Here is a 26,767-nt window from a genome sequence, read left to right on the forward strand (position 1 = left end):
TCTAATAAAGTGGCCAGTGAGTGGAAGCACAAGGTTGGTGTTTCTAATAAAGTGGCCAGTGAGAGTATATGTTGGAAAAGCTTCACTAAAATATCTGTATACAGTCCGTAGCTTTTTAAAAGACGGACTGATGTATGCTGACACTCACATGCGATACGGACAGTGGCCTTGCGGCTCTTGGAGGTGCCCAGGTGACTCCAGGCAACACACAGGCACCAGTAGTCCTCAGGACCGTGGAAATCCTCCACCTGCTGCCGAGACACATTGATCATCACCTCACGGATCTTCAGACCTGCAGGGGAAGACAGAGATCACCAGCCTGTTCTTATGATTACTTCTGGGTAAATGGGAGGGTGAAATGTGGTTTCGCTGTCGTTCAGGAGCTAGGTCATTACTATGCTATCTCAGGTGGTTACTAAGGTGTTGCTAGGCCATTACTATGCTATCCCAGGTGGTTACTAAGGTATTGCTAGGTCATTACTATGCTATCCCAGGTGGTTACTAAGGTATTGCTAGGTCATTACTATGCTATCTCAGGTGGTTACTAAGATGTTGCTAGGCCATTACTATGCTATCTCAGGTGGTTACTAAGGTGTTGCTAGGCCATTACTATGCTATCCCAGGTGGTTACTAAGGTGTTGCTAGGTCATTACTATGCTATCCCAGGTGGTTACTAAGGTGTTGCTAGGGCACTGCTAGGCTATGCCAGGTGGTGGCTAAGGTGTTGCTAGGCCATTGCTACAGAATCCCAGGTGGTTGCTAAGGTGTTGTTTGATGTTGTTACAACTAACTAGACTACAGACTTCAAAAAGATATTCTTCAAGGAATCTTTAGCAAAGAAAATGGTTCAACGTAGAACCACGCACACTCAAAGAACCCTTTTCATGATTAAAGGGTTCTTTACATCATGAAAGATTGATGAAGAATGTGCTGAAGATGGTTCTATACAGAACCTTTTCGAAAAAAAAAGATTCTATATAGCACCCAAAAGGTTCTTCTACTGTTACAAGCTTGACATCGTAACAATAGACGAACCTGTTAATCATGCAACAGGTTCTTGAAGTGTTCATGGTTCTTTACTGAACAATTTTCTTTACTATAGAACCCTTGAAGAACCATAATTTTTAAGTGGCATTAATTAATTCATCTAATGCCCTAGAAATTCACACCCTCACCTTCCGTTCCCGTGACAAAGTGTTCACACTCCCCACCGCCACCCCACTTCCTTCCTGTTCCTCAGTCCTACATCAGTCCTGTTACAGCTATGAGGGGGTCTGGCCTTCTAGCTCTAGGCAGAAGCCCCAGAACTCCAGCTCAAGTTCTCAGAGTTCTCCCCACTCCCTCAATCAGTCTTCCCTCATTCTACCACCTCCATGCTGGAGACATGGTCTGAACTCACAAAAGAGAATTAGCTTCTTGCCACATCACATCCAACGGTGTATCTCATTGATCGGCCTTAAAAGGTCAGCAGGAAACTGCCTCAATATTGAATCTGAACTGCAAGGCATAAAATCCAAGCAGTGTGTGATGCCCAAGGTGGCGCTGCCTCAAGACTAAGCACCACCTCAGGAAAACAGCACTGGCATCAGAAGAAAACAACAGCATCGTGCCGCTCATCATTTCACGTTGGAGACCCAGGATGGGATGATGGGAGAACCGTTTGAGCACTCACAGCAGTGCGGTTTGAAAGTGATTATCTGAATGCGCTCTCATTATCAACTTTATTAAACTGAACATTTGAAACCTGCACACTCTAAAATCTCCGAAACGTGCACCATCCTGAAACCGTGGCTGCACCGTAAAAACTGATTAAAGTGGATTCACAAGCATGAAAGCCAAACTAGACCTTTGAGGTTACAGCAGCACTTCACGTTTCTGTGGAAATTAGTGGAGGAGGAATGTGACTTTATTGGACCTTTCCAAAACAGAGGCAAATCCTCAGCAGGGGGTCAGCAGACAAGTCCATTACCTCTCCAAAATAATTATCTGAAGAGAGGAAAATTCAGTAGAAGATGAACAAGAATCAATGAAATGTCTGAACTAGAGCTCAGTTCTGAAGAGTTTAATGCTTCTAAAAGCTCCCTCAGATGAAGTTATTACAAAAAACGTTTGTGAACGTGAAGCATGATGCCTGAGACATTGTTTTACGATAGATTTGAGAGAAAGTGTTTGTCTAGAACACATCGCTGTTCTCCATTTTTGACATTTTTCAGTTCTTGACATAATTTGAAAATCCCGGTAGTCCTTTACATTGTATGTAAATGTCATGATGAATTGACTAAAAGAAATGACCTAAAATGACTCGGAAAAAATTCTGGTTCCATTGACTTACATTGAAAGTAAAGTAGGTTTTTTCCTTCTCCTGTAAAGTTACCATTTTGGAGACACAAGATTTTCTTCTAACAACAGCGATATATTTTTTAGCACATTCATATGGAGCCCTGCTTGTGACATCCCGTATAATTTAACATAATGCTTCGCCACGACTTAGTATGGCATGGGAATAAGATAATTAAGTCATGGCCACTTCTTAGTAAGGCATGGGACAAGATCCTACTTCGTGGCCACAACTTAGTAAGGTGTAGGAATAAGATAATTAAGTCATGGCCACAACTTCGTAAGGCATAGGGACAAGATCCTATTGCATTGTCGTGACTTAGTAAGGTTTGGGAATGAGATAATTAAGCCTTGACCACAGTTTAACAAGGCATGACCTTGTTCCCATGCCTTACTAAGTCGTGGCCACGCAGTAGGATCTTATACCCAAGCGTTAATACGGAGTGGCCACGCATTATTTTTATTTATACGGGATGTCACCAGCAGGGCTCCACACATTTGTAGTGGAGGGGTACATGAAAGACGTTGTGAGGCAAAATAGTCCCCAAAGAAATCTCATTTTTACAGATTTAGCACTATTTTACCATCATCAATATTCCATATAAACTCAGAAGACTCGTGTAGGTTCACTGGTGGTTTTGGATAGTAAATAAAATGTCTATATTTGTGTTGTAGTCATGGCGACCCCTGGTTCCTATCACCACCACTGCAAAGAGATCTGAACCATTTCACACCAAACCTCCCTGAATCACTCTGGGTGTTTCTCAATACCAAGAAGGTGAAGAACAGACTTGTGTTCTTGGACTTGTTACCTTGCGAGCTGCTCCTCTGATTTTGTGGCCATGTCAGAATGCAAAATGATTGACAGTGGTGTCTCCCATGCAATGTAAACAACTCAGCGCAAGTGGCAGTGGGGAGCGATACCACCAATCGGTGTGGCCAAGCCCTATACATTTGAGCCCCCCTGCAGGACAATAGACCACTTTGCTCTTCTTGATACTGAGCAAAAAGTATAAAATGAACAACAAGCTTTTGCTGTGTAAAATGGTTCTAAACAGAACCACGAATATTGAAAGAACGCTTTCTATACATAAAGCGTTCTCTGGATTGTGAAAGTGTTCTTCAGATCAATGGAGAATGTGCTGTGGATGGTTCTATATAGCACCTTTCTGAGAAGAGTTCTACGTAGCCCCAAAAAGTGTTCTTCATTGTTTCAATGTCAGGCTTGTTACAATAGAGGAACCCTTTTTGGTGCTATGTAGAACTCTGTTCAGAAAGGTTCCACAGCACCTTCTCCATCAATGATGCATTTCATGATGCAAAAAACCTGTAATCATGCAAAGGATTCTTTGAGTGTTCATGGTTCTATATAGAACCATGTTCTTTACTAAAGAATCCCTGAGGAACCATCTTTTGTAAGTGTGTGGCTAACTACTGGACCGTGCTTCTGAAAAAGAGGTCACTTACGTAAATTAAGTAAATCACTTTTCATAGGATCCTGCAAAGGTTTCAAAACCCGTCAGCTCGTCAGTTTGTTTCTGCTGCTGCTCGTCCCTCTCCTCCCTCTCTTTTACCTTTCTGCTCTTTTAAAGGTGCCCATGCTGCCAACGCATTAAGGACACCTGAGCCTACAGGGTAAGAAAGCTTGTCGCTGCGCCTCCCTGTCACCGCCCCTGCTCCAAGTCTTCCCCGCTGGTACTAAACGAGAGGTGCAGTGAAGTGGCCTCGCTGCGGGACCGGAGGGTTTGGGCACCCCGCCGCCTCTTGCGGCCGTCACCGGTACCAGAGGGATGGGTGACTGGCACAAAAACCTTAAATTAGCTACTTGCTGGGAGTATTGTTTGGGACTCAGAGCAGCAGGAGATCAGTCACTTTACGTGAGGGAGGGAACGCAAGTGTGATTGGCACTTGGGCAGAACTGGCCAAATCAAACTGAGGAAAAAACAGAAAAAAGGTTATTTGAAAAAATCTCTCAGCAGAAAAGACCAACAGCATCCTTTCTCTGCCAGTTCGGAGTAAAACATCACAAAAACTGTAGATAATAGTTAAAACAAAATCGTAAAAATGAGTAGACGAGACTTAAAACACTTTAAAAAGCCTCACTCTCCGAGCAGAGCCGGTACGCTTCGGAGCAGGCCGAGCACGCCAACACACAAACAAACCACTTCAGATCAGCAGCATCCAAGCGACTTGACACACGTTAAAGAGCTAAAGACGGGTCTTGTTGGCTCGTAATTACATTTACGAGTCAAAGGACTTTTTCAGACAGATCTGGGACTGTTCCAAGTCGTGGCGTTTGCGGAAAGCTAATGAACTATGACAATATTTGGCTCCCTATTAGACTCACGCAAGGAATGAACTTAATAATGGTGGTATTTGATGAGGGTGATGTTTTAAGCCTTTGCTTTATTTGCATGTCATTGACAGCTACACTTGTTTCGGAAACAATTCACCGTGTGTCTTTGACCAGCGCCCGTTTGATCGAGCGGGTTTTAATTATCGCACACATTATGTGGGCTGTCAGTTATTTCTGGCTTGTTTATTGTTCTCGTGTGTGCTGGGTGTGCTTTGAAGAAGACGCGAGGCTCGCGGGGGAACGCAGCAGAGCTCTCTGCCCTAGTTGTATTGCTGTTTCATAAATATAGGATTATGTGCTTTGAATGCTTGTTTGTGTGTGTATGTGTGCGTGAGATGGAGCGAGACTGTGTGTCTGTGTCTGCAAACGTCTCAGAATCTAAACAGCAACGCTTATCAGCAGGCGCTACTTCATAACCGTCCCAAAGCTCTTTCCCTACTACTTGACTTGAACTCTGCTACTTGACAGATGTCACATGCTGTCAGTAATGTAACTTTGTTCAGTAATATAACAGTGTCATGTTACCATTACTGGTGTTTGTTATGTAGTCAGTGGTTTTCTTTGATCTATTTCCCATTTGTTACTCTGATAAACCCCTACAAGGCAGGGCTTTCTAATAAAGTTTCAAATAAAGTGGCCAATGAGTGGAAGTAAAAGGTGTTTCTAATAAAGTGGCCAGTGAGTGGAAGTAAAAGGTGTTTCTAATAAAGTGGCCAGTTAGTGGAAGTACAAGGTGGGTGTTTCTAATAAAGTGGCCAGAAAGTGGAAACACAAGGTGGGTGTTTCTGATAAAGTGGCCAGTGAGTGAAAGTACAATGTGGGGGTTTCTAATAAAGTGGCCAGCTAGAGAAAGTACAAGGTAGGTGTTTCTATTAGTGTCCAGTTAGTGGAGGCACAAGGTAGGTGTTTCTAATAAAGTGGCCAGTTTATGGAAACACAAGGCGGGTGTTTCTAATAAAGCGGCCAGCTAGAGAAAGTACAAGGCGGGTGTTTATAATAAAGCGGCCAGTGAGTAAAAGTACAAGGTAGGTGTTTCTTTTCAGACATTAAAAAAGCTGTCCAAAAATTATCAAAGAAACTGCCACCATTATTGGCTACCGCATTTGTCCTTGAAGATTCACTGCATATGTGTAGCGTTTTCACCACTGCATACACCAACACTGAAAACTGACATGTGGGCCTTTTAGGTTTTATTAAATTCCAGGCACTCAGCTGAAAGCAGTCGATTGGTAAAAGCCCATCCACAGTATTTATGGCTATAATTAGTGTTTAATGAGCGACTGTGTGCTGAAGGATAAAACAAACAATGTTTTTGTGAGCCAGCAATCCTACTGGGATGCACCAGTATCAGGAAGGCTGGCACAGACTGGCACAGCTGGCATGTGATTCAAAAGGGTGGCACTACTGTACATGCTGCTGTTGGCTGAGGTGATTGCATTTGGGAGGGAAATGGTTTCCAGAATAAAGAAATCACTATAAATAGTCGATGCATTCATTCATTTATTCATTCATTCATTTATTCAGTCAAACCATCCAGTACCAGGTTCTGTATTTTATAAAGCATCACCAGTTCTGTTCCTATACGCCAATTAAAGAACCTGTTTAACTCAGATAAGCAATAATCTACTGTAGGCTGAGCGCAGTGGTAGGTTGTTATGAGATATCTATAAGCTATAAATTAATAATACTTGCAATAAACAATTCTGAGTTTACAGCAGACTATTGTTCCCAAGCAACCATGGACTGCTGAAAGAGGACAATTAATAGTATTCCAATGACGTCACAATCAAGCTGCCACCACTTTGGATGGCAACTTCAAGTTCATTCAGCAGTGCTGTGGCTGTTTGTAATGAGATAACAAAGCCATCACTGATCCCGCAAAGGCAGTAAAACACGTTTTTAAACCTTTTTAAATCGTGAAAGAACATTAACCGGAGTATTTGAGTGTACTGACTTGATTTCATTTGATTTGTGGTTGTAGTGATGACAAACAAGAGCTAAAGTCAAAAGTTCAGATTTCCCGCTGCGTTATTATTTTCACGTTCCAGTCCACATCGTGTCACCGCAGCACCATTTAAGGTGGAATGAAAAATTCGGAAAAATGGGAAGCTAGCGAATAAGAAGCTGACTTGAGCTTCATGTTTATGTATGGTTTTATTATTTAAGAGCTTTGGCAGCTTTGGTAGCCACGTTTATTAGTTTTTATAAAATATCACACCCTGAAATGTTCTGAACTGTGGAGATGTGCAGGTTATACAGATCCAGTCCACCAATCTAGCTAATCTTCTCCTCGTAGCATTTTCTGGAGATGCATATGAAGCAGCTACAAGTCTTTAAATCTTTTTAGTGGTCATTTCGGTCTATTTAGATTGGTTTTTATCCACTTGCAGGGCTGGAAATTCCGTAACGGTGATGAGATGAGCTCTATCAGAGTCACAGCTTGCCTTACAAAATGGCGACGTGGTCTTCTTAATGATGTAACTGAATACTATGTATAGCTGCATTCTGTTCCACAGGGTCCCTAAGCAGCACTGTTACCTGAGTAGGGAATATCGGTTCAGGCAACTGCAGTTGAAAAATATCTTCATTCGGAACGTCCTACAGCATCATAATCAAACAAAAAACTTCAAGAGACCTGCAATGACTGATGGGTACACCTTCCTACAGCTTCCTGTGAAGTGATAAACCTCTGTTCACAACTCCCTGTGCAGTTTGAAGTTCCCTTCCAATGGAACTTTTTCACTCCTTGTGGTTTGGAGTCTGAATACCATGTTCAGTACACTTTGCAGGGAACTTCGAGGGTGATTGGAATGCACTTAATAACTTTCAGTCAAGCATCACAGCATATTGTAATCATTTCGTGAACTTTTCAGTTTTTGTCATAAGCTCCCCGGACTAAAAATTAGTCACTGTGCATGTTTAAGGTGGTAGTAACTTTAGGCTCCTGCAGATGGCTCTGCACGAGGATGATTGGTCTATAAATACCTGCGGGTTGTGCGACGAGATTCATAGATTGAGAAAAGGTGGTACAGTGCAGTGAATGTCTTCTTTGATATGTGGAAAATGGGTCGCAAAGCAGATGTTAATGATTGGCAAAAAGGAGTGATTGCATTTGGGTGTGCAAAAGGCCACAGTGTGAAGGAAGTAGCTGAATTTGCAGGTGTATCGAAGCGTATGGTCATACAGGTCTACCAGCAGTGGCAAAAACCCCAGTCTAGAGGAAATTCTTGTCAGAATTGTGGCCGAAAGATGAAACTGATGGACGGGGACCACTGGCATGTTTCTCAGCTTGTGAATACAAATCACTTCCCTGAAGAGAGTTCTTTCAGAAATTGGTTGTGAAGGACCTGCGTTGACTTCAAGAAGAAATTCTTGCCTGAAAGTGAAGGGATTTTTATTCACAAGCTCCCCGGACAAAAAAATAGTCATCACCTTAAATACGCAAGGTGACTAATTTTTTTGAGCTTATTATCATAAACATAAGTTTTTAAAACCAAATTACCATGACAGTACAATGATCAGGTGTTTTGTATTATATTTTTATGATTGTAAATCGCCAGGAACTCTTTTCATTTTGTCAACATTTAACAATAAATGACTGAATAGAAATGGTCCAAAATGACTTAGAATGAAATCTTGTTGCACTAACTTCCATTCTAAGTTAACAATGTTCAAAATCTTTTTGGAGATATGAGGTTTTGCCCTAACAGTGACAACATTCTTTACTTCATATGTAAATAGCAAAACCCCTACATCACTGCCATTATCTATGGTAAGATTTGTCTGGTACGGGAACAGTGATGCACTGGTCCACTGTTCAGTGTTGGACAAACATCATCTACATGGAGGTCATCAAAAGGGAAACATCAACAGTGACCTCATCACAATATCTGAAGTATGCAAGATGACATTTTCTGACCAATTCTTTGACTACAATCACCAAAAGTATTGCAATAATAAATGAAAAAAGGAGCAGCATCTGATGAAAAGAACACCTTGCAGAGTGTTATGCATGGGGTGAATCTATTATTCTTTGGGGTTGTGTGGCAGCCAGCGGCACAAGAAATGTTGTGGGGATGGACGGAGGAAAGCATTCTGCTATACTCCCACATTCAGTGAAGAAACTGAAGATGAAAAGATGTTGGATACGACAAGACAATGATCCGAAACATACGAATCAACCTCAAACCATTTCAAGAATTGAAAGATTAAGCTTTTGGAGTTTCATTCCCAGACTTGAACGTTATGGAAATCTGTTAGATCTCAAACATGATGTGCATGGAACAGACCTAGGAATATTTTTGCACTAGAAGTGTCCTGCAAGGATAACAGCAGAGCTGAGAAAGCTCATCCTGAAGGCCTTTGTAATGTTACTATCATCGCTGGTGCCGTTCTCACAGCAGATTTTAGGAGCTCTGCTGGAGTTTCTCCTTTGCTTGCCGGAGGAAGTAGAGATGGCTGAGAGACGTGTCAATCATTATCTTGCACAGGGTCAAACTTGGCTCAGCCAATCAGATTTCAGAGCCCTTTTTTTATCAGGCAGAAGGTCTGGAATCACTTTACCTCCGCAGATTAAGAGGAGCAAAAGGAAAATGAGATTGCGATCATGAAGAAATAGAAGAAAACAAGCAAACAAACAAAAACTAATGAAACCGCTGCATATTATACAGAAATAGAAAAGGTCACGGAGGAGGATTCAAAACAGAATTAAACTCTTATATTAGTTTATGACAGCAGATGAGAAAGGGCTGAGGAAGAGAGAGAGAGGTAGAGAGAGATAGAAAGAGAGTGGAAATGAAAAGAGGAATGTTAAATAAATGAGAGACCGAGTCAGGTCGGGACTCTGAGCATCTATAATCCTTTAAATCTGAATGATTACCTTTCCGACTGTGCAGAGAGAGAGAGAGAGAGAGAGAGAGAGAGAGAGCACAAAATACCATCTGAATCCACCCACTATGTTTAATATAACCACTAAATATATCTATTGTACAGACCTACTAAAAATGACTGCACATTCCCACTGAAAACACATATTCAGTATTTCGAATATTAACTGCATGTAATAATAGAGTAGCTAGAACATATACCCAAAATATCTGCAGCTAATATGAACCGAATAAACTCTTAGTCCCTGAACATTCCCGGCAATCAGAATAGACCTATAATAAACCTGCTTCAAGAAAACATACCGTTCAATCCTGAAAGGCAGGGCTTGATTTGAGGGGGGATGTGAGGGGGTGCCAGCCTGACTTGTTCACAGTGGTGGTGATAGGAACCAGTGGCTGGATTCACAAAAGCATCTTAAGAAGGAAAACCTTCTTAAACGTGTGTTTTTTCTTAACTACATTCTTAAGAAAAAGGTTACGAGAAATTGTTATTCTTCAAATAACTTGTTAAGAATTCGCTTATTTTCTTTTTTTAACTATTTTATCACGAACGAGTAGAATTCATGACAATATTATGTTCCTAAATGTTTTCTTAACCTTATGACAGTCTCACACTTGTCTTAAGCTGTAAGAGTTGACCGATTTATCACAGACGCTGCCTTTGCTGCTCCTTATGCTGGTCCGTCACTCCACAATTATCATATTTTCCAATTAAGATTTTTTCTTGGTGGCTGTTTCATCACCTCTTGCTCTTGTTTGCTATATTTTTTAAAGCTTGGTTTGATGTTTTTCCTCCATTTTTGCTCCTCTGAGCAGATTAAAGTAAATAACGGGAATAACAGTGAATGTAGCATATATGAGAAAGCAATTAGAAAAAGAATTATGATTATCTTTACAGAATATTTGAAAACAAAATTAAAGTTTTTTTTTTTTCGAGAATTGCAGAACCTTTGCAACCTTTTGTGAATCCAGCCTCAGATGTCCACCTCTAAAAGCTTCTTCGCAGAAAGCCATTACAAGAACTGATCATTAATGCACCGCCTGATGTCTGAGACACTGTTTTACGTTAGTTTTGAGAAAGTTTTGGCCTAAAATATCATTTTAAAGTGGGATGCAGGGCATTGTGAGGCAAAATAATCCCCAAAGAAAGCTCAGAGTTATGAATACCATTATTAACACTCTGTAGGTTCACTCGTGGTTTTGGATAGTAGCTGTAGATATCACGACTTCTGGTTCCTATCAAAACCACTGTAAAGAAACCTGGCACTTTACGGGTCAGCAGTAAGTTGGTAATAATATAGTATATTATGTTATAGTAACAAGTTACTAAATAATAAGTTAGTAAGTGTAGCGGTAACACATCAGTAATAAAATGGAAAAATAACAGTAACAAACTCTACCTGTAAATGTAAATTTGGTGATATAAAATAATATAAAGTAATACTAAACGGTCAGATATACTAGCCCCCCTTTTCATGCTTTTCACATTTTATATTATCTTATATACTGTCCAGTTGTTACAACATAATCTCTGCTTAACCGCTTAAATGTCCAGGATCCATCAGTGGACACAATACTTTATCATACACTTCGATAACCTGAGAATAGCTCAGCTAGTTGTTGGTGAATAATAAGTCTTGTAATAAGTATGTAATAAACCTGGAATTTTAAAAAAACTTGCATTTGTTGGTCAGTAGAAGACATCTGGTCAGTAAAGGTCCATATTTTGGTTCTTCTCCACATTTTAGAGTTAAACCACATGGGACTGGCTGGTCGGTTAAAGACATTTGGTCAATAAAGATTAAAATTTTGATTCTCCTCCATGTTTTAGAGTTAAACCACTTGCAGGTTGATGGTCAGTAGATGACATCTGGTCAGTAACGGTTAAAATTTTGTTCTTCTCCATGTTTTCAACGTAAACCACTAGGAATTGGCTGGTCAGTAGATGATATATGGTCAATAGTGATTTAAATGTTGGTTCTTCTCCATATTTTAGAGTTAAACCACTTGGAATTGGTTGGTCAGTAGAAAACATCTGGTTAGTAAAGGTTAACATTTTGGTTCTTCGCTATCTTTAAACGTTTTGGAATTGGTTGGTCAGTAGAAGACAGCTGGTCAATGTCAATGACTTTTCACAGCACTGTATAATACGTACTCAAAACCAGTTAGGATAAGTTGTTAAAATACATTTGGGATACAGAGATAGTTTTGGACGAGATGATAAAGTGGCAGCGAGTGACTAGAGGGCCAAACCGCTGCCACGAAGAAAAGTGTTTCACTGGAAGCAAGAGTGACTTTGAATAAACAACATAAATCATCATTCCGTGGAGCGCAGGAGGACGGGAAGCGCGTGCGTATGTGTGGCACAAAGCAGAAGAGGGAAAACTACAGCTTAACTAATGGTTATAAATGCTCCACCATTCTGCAGAAGCAAAGCCAGTGTGTGTGTGTGTGTGTGTGTGTGTGTGTGTGTGTGTGTGTGTGTGTGTGTGTGTGTGGATAGAGACTCCACTATTCAGAAGTGTGTAAGGGCTCCACTTCATTTCAATAAACTGGTCAAAATGATTTATATCTGAATGAAATCAAGCACTACATAATGTTTATATCCCTGTTATAGGCTGAGAGAATCTAATAAACTTTGAACTATGAACGATTCGTTTTTTGAACTGGTTCTTTTTAATACATCAGTCAAATTGATTCACAAGTTGAACTGAATTGAATCAATGTACATCCCTGTTATGCGTCAAAGGATTTGGATAATTTTGTTGAACTGATTCGCAAGCCCATTTGAATCGAATCGAGCCCTAACAATGCTTACGTTAGTGTTACAGAATAATTGGCTCACTTGAACTCAATTTTTTTCAATGAGTCAGTCAAACTGATTCACAGGTCCATCAAACCCTATATAATGTTTACCTTCCTGTTATACATAAAAAAATAAGGCTGAATTGGTCGATCTAATTCACAAGTCAAACCGAATTGAATCAAGTACTATGTAGTGTGGAGTAATGGATTAATTTGAATTGGTTCTTTTCAATACATCAGTCAAATTGATTTAAAAGTTGAACTGATTCTAATCAAACACCGCACAATGTGTACATCCATGTTATATGTTGAGGGATTCGCTCGAACTGATTCACAAGTCCATTAGAATTGAGTCAAGCACTAACAATGCTCACATTAGTGTTATGGAATAATTGGTTCACTTGAACTGGTTCTTTTCAACACATCAGCCAAATTGATTCACAGGTTAAACTGAATCGAATGAAGCACTGTACAGTGTTTATATCCTTGTTATACACTGAAGGATTCTGGTCAAACTGGTTCATGAGTCAAACTGAACTTCAATTGGGCAGTATGCAGTGTTTCCACTGGAGCTTCAGACTGAAGACTTCTTATATAAATTGACTCATGAAGAAACTGATTCTTGATTTTGATTCTTTTTTTCCTTCAATAAACCAGTCCAATTGTTTCACAATTCCAACTGAATCACTAAGCAATATTTACGCTGGAGTTAAAGACGTCTTATAAAACTGGAAATGAACAAACTGAATCTTATTAAACTGGTCCTTTTAATTAATTAGATGAACAGAATCAAGACATGTGTTCATCCCTATATGTCAAATTCCTTAACCAATCGTTTTGAACCGAATCTTTTCAATAAAATTCACCGCTGAAGAACATGTTTGAACTGGTTGAACTGATTCACAAGTCTAGTTAAGTTGAACTATTGAAGCATGCAGTGTCTCTATTAGTGCCACTGACTAAAGACAGCTTACAGTTTGACTCATGAACAAAATGATTCTTTTGAAATGGCTCTTTTCAACAAATCAGTCACATTATTTTACAAATCATACATAAGAAAGAAAGAAGACAAGAAGACAACAGAGAAGGGCAGAAAGAGAGAAAGAGAAAGAGAGAGAGAGAGAGAGAGAGAGAGAAATAAAGCAGAGGGAGAAAGAAAGAAAGAAATTAACAAGAAAAGAAACAGAGAGCATGAGAAAGAAAGAAAGAAAGAAAGAAAGGAATAAAGAAAGAAAGAATAAAACTGACAGAAAGAAAGATGTGAAGAGCATGAGAGTGAAAGAAAAAAGAAAGAAAGGAAAAAAGAAAGAAAGATAAGAAAAGATAGAAAGAAAGATAAAAGCATAAGAGCGAAAGAAAGAAAGAAAGAAAGAAAGAAACAGAAAGAGATAAAAGTATAAGAGCAAAAGAAAGAAAGAATAAAACTGATAGATGTAAAGAACATGAATGAAAGCAAAAAAGAAAGAAAGGAAAAAAAGAAAGAGAAAGGAAGAATAAAATTGACAGAAAAGAAAGGATAAAGAGCGTGAAAGCAAAAAGAAAGAAAGAAAGAAAGAAAGAAAGAAAGAAAGAAAGAAAAAAAGAAAGAATAAAACAGAAAAAGAGATAAAAGCATAAGAGCGAAAAAGCGAAAGAAAGAGAAATAAGTGACAGATACTGACAGAGAGAAAGACAAAGAGAGAGAGGCAGAGTGACAAAGAAAGGGAGAGAGAGAGTGACAGACAGAGAAAGAGAGAAGGAGAGAGAAAGACAGAGACAGAGTGACAGACAGAGAAGGAGAGACAGAGAGAGAGAGAGAGACAGAGACAAAGACAGAGAGAGAGAGACAGAGAGACAGACTGCTCTCCTCTCTCTTCCTCTCTACACTGATCCTCATGTCCCTCTGATTATCCATGTCTGGTCGTGAGACTCTGTGAGCTGCTGTGTTCTGCTCTCCTCTCCGGCTCTGTGTGTGTCTCATGCCAGGCCTCTTCACTGAGAGCTCTGCGGCCACTGTGGTCAATCTGTCCTGCTTTTCATCTCTCTCTCTCTCTGGCAGGACACTGAGGCTTTGGCAGGCCGCTGGCTGATGGCAGCAGGAGGAGGTATAGAGGGAGATTTTGGACTCAGGGCCAGATTTACATATGAGTGCAGGTGCAGCACAAAACGTGCCTTGATGTGACCACAGTTCGATCTCACAATGCGCCTGAAATGAGTTTCTGAGACTGCAGCTAATCAAGCTAATTGCACGGAGCCCCACCCACAGTGAATTTAAAGACCCACCTTGCGCTTCTGTTCACTGGCCAATTTATTAGAAACACCCACCTTGTGCTTCCACACACTGGCCACTTTATTAGAAACACCTTCCTTGTGCTTCCACTCACTGGCCACTTTATTAGAAACACCCACCTTGTGCTTCCACTCACTGGCCACTTTATTAGAAACACCCACCTTCTACTTCCACTCACTGGCCACTTTATTAGAAACACCATGTACTTCCTCTAATGGGCCACTTTATTAGAAACACCATGTACTTCCTCTAACTGGCCACTTTATTAGAAACGCCCACCTTGTGATTCCACTAACTGGCCACTTCATTAGAAACAGTTACCTTGTACTTCTACTAACTGGCCACTTTATTAGAAACACCTACCTTGTACTTCCACTATCTGGCCACTTTATTAGAAACACCATGTACTTCCTCTAACTGGCCACTTTATTAGAAACACCCACTTCGTCCTTCCACTCACTGGCCACTTTATTAGAAACACCCACCTTGTACTTCCACTATCTGGCCACTTTATTAGAAACACCATGTACTTCCTCTAACTGGCCACTTTATTAGAAACACCCACTTCGTCCTTCCACTAACTGGCCACTTCATTAGAAACAGTTACCATGTACTTCCTCTAACTGGCCACTTTATTAGAAACACCCACTTCGTCCTCCCACTAACTGGCCACTTTATTAGAAACACCCACTTTGCCTTTCCACTCACTGGCCACTTTATTAAAAACACCCACCTTGTACTTCCAACTACTGGCCACTTTATGTATTTATGTAATATGTATGCACTATCGTTCCTGAAGTCTGTGACTCCGAGCAATAAAACATGAAAAATGAAGAAGAAAGTGTTGATTCTCTGCATTGTGTTGACTGTTGGCTATTAATTCCTGAGCTAAAGGCGATACTAATAAAGCTCTGCATTGACAGTTAAGGTGAACAACAAATGATTAAATTAAACGGTTTGTCATGTTTTCTCCTCTATTTTTGGAGCGAAGGTAAAACTAAATTAGCCACTTTAATTTACACTGAGATTTATTCTCTGGTGTGAATCAGAAACATTACAGACGCGATAAAATTACATTTCATCACCTCCACATATAAAACTCATCAGGTCTCAGTGGGTTTTCTCTCTCGTTCTCTCTCATCCCTTCTGTTTCTTTTCCTCTCTCTTTCTTCCCCCCATTTTCTTTTTCATCTTTCTCAGTTTCTCTCTCTCTCTGCTTTTTCTTGTTCTCTCTCACCCTTCCTTTTTCCTCTCTCACTTGCTCCCCCTCTCCTTTCTGTCTCTCTCTGTCTTTTTCTATCTTCCTTTTCACTATTTTTACTTTTCTATCTATCTCTCTTCTCTCCTTTGTTCCCCTTTGCTCTTTTCTCTTTCTCTCTCTTCTTCTTTCTATTTTAGTCTCTCTCCTCGTCTTTTTCTCCTTCTGTTGTTTTCTCTCTCTCTTTCTTTTCCCTATTTTTCTTTTCATCTGTTTTTTGTTCTCTTTCTCTTCTTCTCTCCCTCTCTTTCCCTAATTCACTTGTCTATCTCCCTCTCTCTTTACTCTCTTTCTATCTCACTCGTTTTTTTCCCGTTTTTCTTTTTATCTCTCTCATTTTCTTGCTCTCTCTCTCGTTCTCTCTGTCTCTCTCCTCTTTTGTTCTCTTTCTCTTTTTCTATCTCACTCTTGTCCCCTCCTCCTTTTTCTCCCTCTCTGTCTTCTTTTTTGTCTTTCTCTTTCTTTTATATCTCATTTTCTCTTTTTCTTGTTTTTCTCTCTTCCCTTTTCATTCTTTTTCTCGTTCTTGTCTCTCATTCTCTCTTTCTTTCTTCTTTTATTCTCTTTTATCATTCTCTTTTCCTCTCTCTTTTTCTCTCTTCCTTTTTTTCTCTTTTTCTCAATCTCTTTTCCTCTTTCTCTCATTCTCTCTTTTTCTTGTTTTCTCTCTTCTTTTGTTCTTTTACTCATTGTCTTTTCCTCTCTCTCTCTCTGATCTGTATAGAGGGGGTATCAGTGAGGAGAGGTCTGGGGGTCTGTACTCCTGATCCAACTGGCACTCTTTGTGTGTGTGTGCGTGTGTGTGTGTGTGTGTGTGTGTGTGTGGGTGTGTGTGTGTGTGTGTGTGTGTGTCTGTGTGTGGCAGATCCACTTAGGGGGGATTAACAGGCTCGATTCATCGGACCAAGAGTGTTTACAGACACACTCACACACACAGCACTACTTAAGGGGGATGTTTGTGTGATGTGACACTGGAGGACAGTTTGATGACTGGTGTGAACTGAGAGCCCTTCAGATAGACAGAGATACGCCCCCCCCGTCTCTCTCTCTCTGTCTCTCTCTCCCTCTCTCTCTCTCTCTCTCTGCTAATCCAGAATCAAAGGCCCGGCTCATGTCTGTTCAAACAGCGTGTAAACATGTAGCTGCTCTTAATCTGAGACTCTTTGTGTTCCTCTGTGATCTTGTGCTAAACTGATCTGTTTATGCTCCGCCCACAAGTGTGTTTTTCCCAGCTGCTGTTGTGAGTTCGGACACGTCTCACTGAAACGAGTGGAGAAAGTGTAAACTGGAAAATCTCAAATGTAGAATATTTCTCCCTGGTGTCCAGTTCCTCTACTGAGCGTCAGGATTAACCCCTTAAAATCTCAGGCTTATTACATACTTAGGCTTATTATTCAGTAACTACAGGGACTTCAGAGATTGCAGAAGTGTGTAATAAAACTTTGGGTCCACCAGTGGGCCCTGACCACTTAAGGGTTAAGTCTAGTCTCTTTTCTGTTGTGTAGTCCAGGACTAGGCCTCATCCCTAACTAGGAAACTGACCCAAAAAGAACTTTTTGTATTTCCACTAACTGGCCACGTTATTAGAAACACCTACCTTGTCCTTCCACTCATTGGCCACTATTTTTATTAAAGATTGAAAAAGTAAGAAAGCAAGAGAGAGAAAAAAAGAGACAGAGAAAATACAAAGAGAGAGAGAGAGAGAGAGAGAGAAAGAAACAAAGAAAGAAAAGTAAAGGAAGAGAGAGAAAAGGAAGAGAGTGTGATAGAGACAAAATAGGAGAGAGGCAGAGCAAGAGGAAGGAATAAGATAGATAAAAAAAAACAAGAAAATAGAGTGAGTAAGAAAAAAGAACTATCATAAAACAGAGGTGGACGTCTGGTTCCTATCACCACCACTGTGAACAATTCTGAGCGTTTCACACCAAACCACTCTGAATGACTGTTCACATCTTAAGCATTTCATTACATAGAAATGTTGGGAAATTAGTGGAATTGCTCTATAAAGAACAAAAAATGGGAAATTTTAGATTAAACACTTTAGATTAATAGACTAAATTGTAAAAATGAGAAAATGAAACTTATCACAGCTATTTTTTTGTCTTTTTAACTAAACTTTCGATCTATATCACATTTGTTTTTGTAAATACAGGGGAGATCTTTTTTATTTTTTTTATTTTTTCCCCAATTTCTCCCCAATTTAGTCGTTTCCAATTCCACCCCCTAGTTAGGACTCCCCCTGGGGGGAGGGGCAGGGGTATTTTTTTTCATCAAAACAATCCTGTTACTACAGAATGTACAAACCCAATTCCAAAATGCTGGGCCAGTAGGTAAAATGCAAATAAAAACAGAAAGCAGTGCTTTTAAATCTACTTTGACCTATATTTGAAGGAAACAGTACAAAGACAAGATATGTAGCGTTTTACTTTGCCAACTTCATTGCTCAAATGCTCATTCTGAAATTGATGCCGGCCACACATTCCAAACAGTTGAGACAGGTGCAATTTAAGGCTAAGAACATTGTGTAATGTTCAAAAAACATCATTAAACATATATCAACAACATCCAGAAACACCGCCGACTTCTCTGGGCTCAAACTCTTGTGAAATGGACTGATGTTCAGTGGAAATGTGTATTGTGGTCTGATGAGTCAAGCTTTCGGATTGCTTATGGAAAATAATGGATGGCGTGTTCTTCAAGCCAAAGAACAAATGGACCATCCAGATTGTTACCAGCGTAAAGTTTAAAATCCTTTGTCTGTCATGTTGTGGGGGGTATTAGTGGGTAACCTGCACATCTGTGAAGGCTTCATTATTGCAGAATAACAACATATGCTGCCTTCTAGACACCGTATTTTTCAGGAACGTCCATTCTTATTTCAACATGACAACACCAAGAAACATTCTGCACATCTTACAAGAACATAGCTGCTTTATCAGAGACACATTCAAAGACGGTTCCTCAAGGGTTCTTTAGTAAAGGCAATGGTTCTATTTAGAACCTTGAGTTCTATATAGGACCACGTCATGCTATATAGCACCAAAAAGGGTCCTTCTATTGTTACAAGCTTGATATCATAACAATAGCAGAACCCTTTTTAGTACTATATAGAACCATTTTCAAAAAAAAACGCTATATAGAACCATGTTATCCATCAATCTGATGAACGATTTCACCATGCAGGACCATTTAGGCATGACTCATGGTTCTAAATAGAACAACTGCCCTTGAAGAACCAATTATAAAATGTGTATAGTTGCAATAAACAATAAAGCTTATAGAGAAAATATCAAAAAACAGAATTTACTAATCACTGCTTTCAGTTTTTATTAGTTTTTATCTTTTTTACTTTCTTTAAAAATTTGGTTTGTATATTAAATGCAAATGTAATTCATTATATAATCAATATAAAATACAACAACTTAATTGTTTTATATGTAATTCTATTTATATAATAAAACAGTGTCAATAACAACTAAAAAAACAACAAACAAAATTCTCTCTCTCTGTATCTCTCTCTTTCTCTCTCTCTCTGTATCTCTCTCTTTCTCTCTCTCTCTGTATCTCTCTCTTTCTCTCTCCTCCTTGTCTCTTCATCCCTGCTCGAAAAAGGCTCCTACTCCCCAAACCCTCTGTCTTCCCCTCCTCTTTCATCCCTCTATCCTTCTCTTTCTCTCTCTTTTTCTCTCTGCTTTAAATCTCACTCCTGACGCTCGGCTCTCCTCTCATTTCTCTGTCACCCTAAATCTCTCTATCCCTCTCTCTTCTATTTCTTCTCCACTCACTCTCTAAATCTCTCCACAGGAAGGCCTCTTTCACTCTCTCTCTCCGTAAATCTCTCCGTTTGTCTCTGCACTCGTACACACTCACGCTGTCCCCTGTCATCCTCCTCTCCTCCATCAGCCTGACTGACGCTCACGTGTCCCGATGAGCAGCAGGTCGCTCTCTGACCTTTTCTGTGAGTAAATAGCAGCTTATGAGTCATGATGGTTCAATTTACCCAGTCAAATCAAACAGAGACATCTGACTGGCTGCTGGCTGTTCTAGAACTTTCTGATCTCTTTGTTGTAAAATGAGTCATTTAGCAGTAACTGAATAATTCATAGTAGTTACTGAATAATTCATAGTAGACACTGAATAATTCATAGTAGATACTGAATAATTCATAGTAGTTACTGAATAATTCATAGTAGATACTGAATAATTTGTAGTAGTTACTGAATAATTCATAGTAGTTACTGAATAATTTGTAGTAGTTACTGAATAATTCATAGTAGTTACTGAATAATTCATAGTAGTTACTGAATAATTTGTAGTAGTTACTGAATAATTCATAGTAGTTACTGAATAATTTGTAGTAGTTACTGAATAATTCATAGTAGGTACTGAATAATTCATAGTAGATACTGAATAATTCATAGCAGTTACTGAACAAATCATAGTAGATACTGAATAATTCATAGTGGATACAGAATAAATCATAGAAGATACATAATTCGTAGTAGACATTGAATAATTCGTAGTGGATACTGAATAATTCATAGTAGATACTGAATCATTCATAGCAGTTACTGAATAATTCATAGTAGATACTGAATAATTCATAGCAGTCACTGAATAATTCAAAGTAGTTACTGAATAATTCATAGTAGATACTGAGTAAATCATTGAAGATAAATAATTCATAGTAGACGCTGAATAATTCATAGGGGATACTAAAAAATTCATAGCAGTTACTGAGTAATTTATAATAGACACTGAATAATTCATAGTAGATACTGAATAATTCACAGTAAAAACTGCATAATTCATATTAGTTTGCTGAATGATTCATAGCAGATATTGAAAAATTACTAGTAGTTACTAAATAATTACTCGTAGTAACCAAATAATTCATAGTATCAAAAATCCTTGTTTTACTTTTTTTCAGAAACCCCAACAGCCTACTTGCTATATTTTATGTATTATTTTATGGTACAGGTTGTGCTAGGTAAGCTAGCATGCCATTAGCGCTAGCTGGCTAGGCTAATGAAAGCTAACTGTACTGCTAGTTAAGTAAAGACTTGTTGCATTCACAGATATTAATGCAAAACGTCTAGTTTCAGAGTAAAACTGTCTATTGTGATGCATTATTACAGTAACATTATATTAGCTGTACAATACGGTGTCTGGTACAGTATAAACTGCCTGTGCTATAAATGTTTACAGCACGCGATGCTATATAAACCATGAAACCCATTTAAAGTATCACACTGGCTTAAACACAGTACATAATTGTAGAAATGACAGAATTTATTTACAGTGCACACCCTTATACCTACACTGAGATGCACATTCACGCTGCTGTCATCCTCATTTAGCTCAGAGTTTGATGTGCCCTGACCCCCCCCAGCACTGCGCTCACACAATCTGCCCCGACCACGGCGATTATCACCCCCGGCAACAAGCCCTAGCAACCGACACCGGTGCGCTGCTTCAAAAGACCATCAGCCTCATGCATTGAAAAAGCAGTTAGCAGTCTCCAGTTGCCATTATCTATGCACACACAGCTGCTTTGAAAGATGATACGAATTCCCCACATCGCCCTCGGGGCCTGAAATATGAATATCTGGCCGTCCCGCGAACTCTTGACGCTTCATATGTGTCGGTAAAGCCGCGTACCTGGGCTTTATTCACCTGTCAGAGGAGAACACCCAGCGCCGGGCCATTTATGGAGCTTTTCCATTATACATCTTTAACATCATAAATCATTCATTCTCCCAAAGTGCATTTAAGAGCTACTCTGATTGCTAAAACAATGCCATGGCTGCCTTGGTTGCTTTCCGACTGTGCAAGTTTAGCTATAGGTTGCAGAGAGGCTGCCAAAAGCTTTCGAACTTGCATAACATTTCTTGACCTTTTTGCACGATCATCTTTGGTGGCTGTTGAGGAATGACTACTTTTATGTAACCCGATAAGCAATAAACTCTCCCAGTTCACCTTTTTCAAAACCCTTTCCTCATACGTCCATTTGCTGGCCACTTCACAAGCTACCGTTCCTTATCTGACCTACCTTATAGATCCCAGGACTGGTTAGCGGCACTTTTAACAAAAACTGTTGGCTAATTTTGGCAGCAGACTCTTTCAACCAAGACTGTTAGCTTGTTTTGGTAGCAGGTTCTTATAACTATAACTATTAGTATTTATGTAGCGAGTGCTTATAATCAGAATGGCTGGCCAAGTCTGGTAGCCAGCACTTCTAACCAAAACTGTTAGCCAACTTTGGCAGCAGGCTCTTTTAACCAAGACTGTTAGCTTATTTTGGTAGCAGGTTCTTACAACCAAAACTATTAGCATTTTGATAGCCAGCACTTATAAATAGAATGGCTGGCCAAATCTGGTAGCCAGCACTTATGACCAAAACTGTCAGCTAATTTTGATATTCAGATCTTACTACTAAAACTGAGCAGGTAGCACTGGTGCTATAAGCGTAGTAGCACAAATGAAAATGATTGCTCTGAGAGAAAAAGGACAATCATTCTTCTAAACAAGTGTTTATCCTGATTGATGGAACATTTTATCACGTTCACAGTAAAAACAAATACAGAATATAGAAACTACAGAAACTGTTTAATCTGCTCCTCAGTTTGTACTTATGACCAGAATGGTTAGCTAAGGTTTATTTGGGCATTCAGCTCTAATTACTGGAACTGTTAGTCAATGTTGCTGTTCAGTTCTTATAACCAAAGCTGTTAGCTCTTGCATAGCAGGCACATATGTCCAAAACTGTTATCCAACTCTGGTAGCTAACACTTATAGCTGGAAATGTTAGCCAACAATGGTAGCAGTCTCTTATAACAAAAATTGTTAGCCAGATGCGATAGCCAGCACTTATAGCCAGACATGTATGCTAACTTTGGTAGAAAACACTTATAGCCAAAACTATTAGCTTTCTGGTAGCCAGCGCTTATAACCAGAATGGCTAGCCAAGTCTGGTAGCCAGCACTTCTAACCAAAACTGTTAGCCGATTTTGGTAGTTGGCGCTGATAACAAAAATTGTTAGCCAACTTTGGCAGCACGCTCTTTTAACCAAAACCGTTTTTGGTAGGTTCTTATAACTACAACTGTTAGCTTTTTGGTAGCCAGCACTTATCACCAGAATGGCTAGCCAAGTCTGGTAGCCAGCACTTCTAACCAAAACTGTCAGCTAATTTTGGCACCAGGATCTTTTAACCAAGACTGTTAGCTTATTTTGGTAGCAGGTTCTTATAACTAAAACTCCCAGCATTTTGGTAACCAGCACTTATAACCAGAATGGCTAGCCAAGTCTGGTAGCCAGCACTTATAATCAAAACTGTCAGCTAATTTTGGCATTCTTCTCTGACAACTAGAACTGTTAGCCAATTTTGGTAGCTGGCGCTTATAACAAAAACTGTTAGCCAACTATGGCAGCAGGCTCTTTTAACCAAAACTGTTAGCTTGTTTTGGTAGCAAGTTCTTATTACTAAAACTGTTAGTATTTTGGTAGCCAGCGCTTATAATCAGAATGGCTAGCCAAGTCTGGTAGCCAATGTTAATATTTAGCACTTATAACCAAAACATTAACCAATTTTCATAATCAGTGTTAGTTAATAATAGCATTAATAATGTTAGTTAACTTTGGTAGTCAGCTCAGCTAACCAGCACTCAGCCAGCTATGCTTTGTTAGCCAGCTATGCTAACTGTTATAGCTCTGTATTTGGCAGAGACAATGAAAATAATGCTACAAATGTCAGAAATAGACATGTAGCCTTGCCTATTTACACAGACACTTAGCTCACCATGACAGAAATCAGCAAAAAGGAAGTGTGAACACACACAAACACACACGCTTTGTCCTGTGGTGTGATTTGACATTAGCATTTCTCTTTTTGTATCTTCACTCACTGCAGTAGGCCTGCTTTGCTTCATGGCTCTACAGCCATCCTCAGTGTTATCTGAATAACCGCGTTTAAACGACGGACAGATTTAACTCTGATCAGTCCAGCAGGACAAATAATCAAACACAGCCAAACGGACAGCCCAAGGACACCAGCAGGCCGGCTATCTGAGTTTGATTTATTGGCCTGTCCGCTGGGCAGATGCTATCGGTGTGTATATGTCCTGGACTGCTGGACCCCAGACTAAATCAATGGAACCTTGTAGATTTGCAGAGTCGATTAGCTAGCCTTACACACCTGAGGTTTATTGGCCGTGGTGATCTGAATGGGAAGGTGTTTGTGTTAAGAGATGGGGATCGCTCCAGGCACCACAATAAAACCTTTCTATACTGTTTAATTAGCTCCTATGGAGTTCAATTTACTGTACTGTGGCTCCAAACACTGGTGCTTAACGGTTGTTCTAAGCATCTGATTAGACCTCTTTCTTTTTTAATAGTGTTGTAATGCTTTTGTTAAAGGCCAAGACGAGACTTTCAATGTTGTGAACCAGGGATTTACATTAGCATGACTATTAAATTGAAAATTCACCTAAATTGATTTTGCCTGAGATCTAACAAAAATAAAAATGTCTAATCCACTTGAAACTATGGTTTGGAATTGGCACTAGGCTAACCCGTCTATCGCAACAGCGTCTGGGGGGATTTCATTGCTCAACATGGCCAAGAACTGCCGACTTTGACAGGAAGGGGCTGTTAAACTGACGTGTGAAACAATAACCTCAAGCCATTGAAATGCCCGTCTGACTGCAGATAGCAGTATTAAAAGGGCAGTGTGTAAGATTTAGCTGGATCTATTAGCAGAAATGGAATATAGTATGGAAATCATGTTTTTATTAGTGTATAATCACCTGTAAATGCGAATCATTGTGCATTCATTAGCTTAGAATAACCCTCTTATATCTACATAGGGAGCAGATCCTCTTTTAACAGAGGCCGCCATATTGCACCGACATGTTTCTACTTTTATATTCCAAGAGTTTCTGAAGCCAAGAGTTTGGTTTTGCCATTGAACCACTAGGCCAAAAACTGACCATAATAGACAAACCCAACAATGGCTCTAGAGGGCGCCTTACATGTTTTTACAATGAAAAAGCAGCTTGAATTTGGTGGTGCTGTAGCACCGGCTAGAAGACACAGAAAGAGAAAGAACCCAAATTTTAACAAATTGACGATCATACTTATTATTTAGCATAAGAAAAAAGCAAGTGAGGCTGAATCCTTGTCGTCAAAGAAACGTAAACCTGGTTCTACTACACGCTTGGAAAGGGAAGCGTGAGGGAGGGGTATTCAGTCGGTTGCAATTTGCAACCTCACCACTAGATGCCACTAAATCTTACACACTGCACCTTTAAAGCATACTGTACAATATTGGTTTCATGTGACTAAACTTCATACTCAGTCTAAGGTTATCCGTTGTTTCGATGTCAGGGGTTTCCTTCCTTTCAATGAATCATTCTAATCAAAGTGCAAAATTGGTTTTGCTACACACTTGGAAAGTGAGGGGTGAGGGAGGGGTATTCATTTGATTGCAATCTGCAACCTCACCACTAAATGCTACTAAATCTTACACACTGCACCTTTAAAGAGCGTTGTTGCTATAATTTAGTGTCCACACTGGAGCTCTGGTTGTACAGTATTGGTTTTATGAGACTAAACTTCAAAGTCACTTTGTAATCTAAGGTTTTCAGCTGTTTTGGTGTGAGTGGTTTCCTCCCTTTCAATGAATTACTCTAATCAAACTGTTAGCTCATGGTTGAGACTGACAAAGTTAGCACTACTTGCCAGACACTATTCCCTTTAGGTATACGGTGTTATACAGTGGTAGACGATCTTCAAAATCTGTCTGGTGCTCTTAGAACATTCTCGGTTCAGATGAATGCGAACTAGGCTCAAAGAAGAACTGCAGCCAAATCAGCGGCAGATCTCAGGAGACTAGATTGGAGTTCAAATCTGATTTTTTGCTGGCATTTTGAACACACAGCTGATCTTTATCTCAAGGTGTGGACGTATCTAATCAGATCTTTTATATTCCAAGATTTTCGGAGGCCTAGAGTTTGGCTGTGCCATTGAACAGCCGGCCCAAAAACTGGACCGAAACTGCAGCCTTTCTTTGGTCTCAGAAGATATCGCAGACTATCGTCACAAACCCAAATATAACGCATCGTTTTTTTTTCACAATCCACAGTGGCTCAACAGCATAAAATATCTGCCTTTTCAGTGTCTCTTGTTCGACGCAGAACAAAGTGGCATGAAAAGGTGCAGCGATTGAACCGCAGAGGCCCAGACTGCTTTCAGAGGGAGTGAATGGAAAACAACAATCGCTGTCTGGCGTGTTGAAGGCAGCGTCTGCATCTGAGTGGAGAGTAAAGCGATGGCGTTTCTCTGGATTGCATCACCATCGCGGTCCTTTCAGCCTCTCTCTCTGTGATAAAGCGCTAAAGGCAGCGAGTCGCCGCTTTCATGGCCTCAACCTTACATTTAGGTCTTGATCAAAAGTGATATGATGTGGCAGCGCTAGCGGAGGTGAAACTGAACTTCTGGTGAGCCGCGTACTGGAGGTACATGAAAATGAAGCGTATGTGTTCATGAAAAGGACAGAGAACACAGTCCACCATTCAAACCTTTACCATGCCTGTTTTCAGCCCTATAGAGCCAGTGTGGTCGCAGATACATGCATACAGTTATGGTTATAAGATGCTGCTACTTAACAACTTCACAGGTTTTAGATCCTTAGTGAAAAACAAACAATCAAAGAAATAAGCAGTGTTTCCAGAATGATAAACAGAGCTGTGGAACATGCGAAAATGACCCAGAAAGCTGTAGAACATCAACAATGTTCCCAAAAATTAATATCTAGAATAATAATACAATTTTTTCCTAAAAAGACATTTCTAATAA

General features: G+C 39.8%; 1 protein-coding gene across 1 annotated transcript in view; it reads right to left on the minus strand.

Moving 5' to 3' along the window:
* unc5da (unc-5 netrin receptor Da) overlaps positions 1 to 26,767 on the minus strand; it is a 282,848-nt gene that overhangs the window by 67,780 nt on the left and 188,301 nt on the right. Inside the window, exon 3 of the mRNA XM_036588857.1 lies at positions 149 to 292. Within this exon, the coding sequence (XP_036444750.1) occupies positions 149 to 292 (144 nt within the window). The remainder of the gene's footprint in view (positions 1 to 148; positions 293 to 26,767) is intronic.

This window comes from Colossoma macropomum, unplaced genomic scaffold, assembly GCF_904425465.1.
Source record: "Colossoma macropomum unplaced genomic scaffold, Colossoma_macropomum, whole genome shotgun sequence".
NCBI lineage: Eukaryota > Metazoa > Chordata > Actinopteri > Characiformes > Serrasalmidae > Colossoma > Colossoma macropomum.